Source organism: Populus nigra, chromosome 1, assembly GCF_951802175.1.
Source record: "Populus nigra chromosome 1, ddPopNigr1.1, whole genome shotgun sequence".
In the NCBI taxonomy this organism is placed as follows: Eukaryota; Viridiplantae; Streptophyta; class Magnoliopsida; order Malpighiales; family Salicaceae; genus Populus; species Populus nigra.
Genome location: NC_084852.1, coordinates 34,153,172 through 34,156,419, shown reverse-complemented (window position 1 = coordinate 34,156,419; position 3,248 = coordinate 34,153,172). Strand labels below are relative to the sequence as shown.

General features: G+C 36.2%; 1 protein-coding gene across 2 annotated transcripts; it reads right to left on the bottom strand.

The window, feature by feature from the left end:
• LOC133673286 (FCS-Like Zinc finger 10) lies at positions 1-3,046 on the bottom strand. Of its 2 annotated transcripts, none has more exons than XM_062094029.1 (3): positions 2,844-3,046; positions 629-1,672; positions 1-538 (listed from the first exon to the last, which is right to left on the bottom strand). In XM_062094029.1, exons 2-3 carry the CDS (start codon positions 1,597-1,599, stop codon positions 385-387), a joined length of 1,125 nt encoding a protein of 374 aa, XP_061950013.1. In that variant the 5' UTR covers positions 1,600-1,672; positions 2,844-3,046; the 3' UTR covers positions 1-384. The 2 variants fall into 2 exon arrangements, with proteins under 2 accessions (XP_061950013.1, XP_061950017.1); XM_062094033.1 differs by having other exon boundaries at positions 629-1,663.
• Positions 3,047-3,248: the final 202 nt, after the last annotated feature.

Here is a 3,248-nt window from a genome sequence, read left to right as displayed (position 1 = left end):
TTAAAATACAAGATAGAACGGTTTTCATTATGTAAAAGTTGCGAGCATTCACTGATGAATCAACAAGTTAAGAAGGCAGCTACATGCGTTATTAATAAAGGCAGGAAATTAAAGAAAATGAAAAGAAAGCCGATGGGTGAAGGCTCTTGGCCACTTCTAACACATCTAATAAAAATAAGCAAATATAACTTTCAATGAGAAGAAACTGTATGCTGTTCCTATCCAGGACTCACCAACACCATGATACCCGAAAGAAAATCATAAAACAGCATGATTCGCATTTGTAATCATCCATGGCTGCAAACAGAACAACATAAACAGCTCTTCATGAACAGATGATCCATTTGTTTATCATTGAGACATGAGACCCTGGGGGAAGTCATGTTATTCAGCTATAGGCATAACCATAAGGAAAACATCTTCATGGTAGCTTGACCCGGGAGAGCTTTTGGAGGATTTGTTGCAAGTTTTCTCTGTTTCCCGCTCAGCAAAAGTTTCTTCAGAGTGGCAATCAAAACTGCAAAATACTTTCTCACCTCTGCAAAAGATAGAAAGACACAACAACATCAGCGATAGCTACTAGCTTTCACCAAGTAAAGGATTTTAATTAGAGATGTCGGGGACATACCTGTACATATAAATGTCTTCTGCCTTCTCCAATTTTTTTTTGCAAGAGTAACAGAAGCTCAAAAACTCATCCGGTGGAAAAGGGGTTGGATGCTTTGGGTGCTTAGCTTCTTGAGGCAATTTGATCCCCGGATTTTCTGTTTTGTCAAAATTGGACAACTCATTTGAGTGACATTCCAAAATATAGTCACCAAAAACATGAGTTGTTTTAGGGTTTGGACCATGGGAAATTATACAGGTATAATCCTCAGATAGCTCAATCTCACGTGCAGACAGAGAACCTACATATCCTTGTCCAGAGCCAACAGTTATGGGAAGTGAATTCGGTTTGATCACCAAAGATTTGTTTGTTTGTGAACAATCACAGATTTCCAGCGGGAAACTTCTTGTGCTAGTAGTTCTATTCTCTGAATAGAATTTTTGGGAACTCAAGTTGGGTTTGGAAGTTGCTAAGCCAATTACAGAAGAGCTTTCAAACGGTTTAGTTTCTAATAGCACTCCCTCACTCCCAAAGGCACCATCTGATTTACCTAGTCGGGGACTGGAAGTCTTGGTTCTGGATAGTGAAATTGTGTAGTTTCTCGGTAAAGAATTGGATTTCACAGAAGAAAAGGTCTTCACTTGTGGTGCAAAAATTATAGTCTTTCTCTTATCTGAATCAAGAACTTCACCGGTAGGTTTGGTTTCATCAACAAGTAAATGTACTATGCCAAGACCTACTTTGTTGCAGTCCCATTTCTTTTGGACATTTTGGCAAGGCAATCTGGGGGACCTATTGCTAAATGGGTTGCTAAGATTTGTGAAAAAACTGAAATCAAGTGGAGATTGCGGACTCCTGACTGAGTCAAAATCTTGTGAACCTCTATAACCACACCCTACAAAGAAACCAGGAATATTGAAAAATGAGCTCCTTAAATGTCTCAGACTGAATGTATCGGGTTGAGAATTAGTCTCTGTATCAGAATCCGCCATTGGATTGAATATGCATGCCCCTCTCTAATGCGACCTGCTTCTCCTTGTAAGCAACATTAAGAACCTATAAAGACTTTTAATACAAAACAGCAATTACTAACTGCAATAGTTATTGTCAATTATACTAATGAGAAACATAAATCATCAAAAGTGATGGAAACATTGCTAAAACTTTAATCAATGAGCATGCAGAAATAAACAGCTAAGACATAGGAATTAATACATAAGATATCAAAAAATTGCGTCAATAAAGACAACTTTATTCACATAGAAAAAAAAGCTCAGAATGAACCAAGATATGGAAACACTGCTAAGAGTCTAAAACTTTAATTAATGAGCACCATAAATAAACAGCTAAGAATAAACAAGGTATCAAAAAATTACGTCAATAATGACAACTTGATTCCCAGAAAGCCCCTAGAATGAACCAAGACATTGTGAGCTTACAGAAAACATCACAGAAGAACGAATCTGAAACAAAGCATCAACAATGAAAAGAGTCCTTAAATACTCTTAAGATGATGTAATTGCAAAGAGCTTTGATACCAAAATAATCAATTCATGAACTCACGAACAGGAATCCTACCAAAAAAGGGTACAAACTACAAAGGTTTGTAAATCTCAAATCAACGAGGAAACTAACAGTCAACATGAGCAAAAGAATGAAGCAATACGAGGCAAAGAGTTGGGAAACGATGATCATATATTCTCACACCAAAGTAGGACTAATACATGCATGCATTGTTGAATGAGTAACAGTGGACTTATTGATGATCCAGATTGAGAGGAGCATGAAAATAGACGATCAAGAATCCCCAAGAGACCCTAAATGAGAAAGGCTGGTTATCTAAACCCACAAGAGAGTTGCTTTCTACACATGAGAAAGATTTCCATAAAGTGTGTTATTAGAAGAAAAAATAAAGAACCTCAAGAAACATAAAAAATTTACAAAGACCCCAATGAAGAAAATTGATTACTCCATCATTCAACCTCCTCAAAGGGTGTTTAAAAGTAATATCAGATCAATGTTCAAAAGAAAAAAAATCCACACATGCCTCCATAAAGAACCTCAAGAAACATTAAAGAACAGAGTAGATATCATCTGACAATGAAGAACAAAACAGATGGTATCAAATCAAGAAGAAAATAATAGAGCTTTAAGAACATCCAATGACTAAGGAAAAAAAAAATCAGTGATATAAACCATCAAACAAAGAACAAAAAGTTAAAGAATGAAAACCCACCGTGGTTTATCTTTTCATGACTGCAAAGAAGAGACAGAGAGGAACCGAAAAGCAGGAAGAGAGACTTCATTAATACTTGCCTTGCGTGGCCCAACACTCCCTTCCCTTCCCTTCCCTGTGTAGCACCACTATCTCTCTCTGTTTTCTTTTTTCTTTTTTTGCATTTTTTTACAACTTCCCTTGCATCTAAATCAGAAAAGCAGGGTGTCACTGAGCTTCTGATATAAAAAACACTCCTCTTTCTCTCTCATGTATGATTATCAAAGATATACGTACATTACACAGTATTATACTATGCTACGTATATTCCTTATTTTTAAAAGATAAAAGGCAAAGCATCATTTCCTTTTTACGGGTAAGAATATTTTGCATCCTTCGTCGACTAATTAATAATATTTTATTAGT

What these genes read in the sequence shown, in the direction of transcription:
- LOC133673286 (XM_062094029.1), bottom strand. Translation starts at nt 1,599, where the DNA reads ATGGCGGATTCTGATACAGAGACTAATTCTCAACCCGATACATTCAGT. An exon ending in GAAGACATTTATATGTACAG is followed by an intron (nt 539 to 628) that starts GTATGTCCCCGA and finishes TATCTTTTGCAG; the next exon opens with AGGTGAGAAAGTATTTTGCA.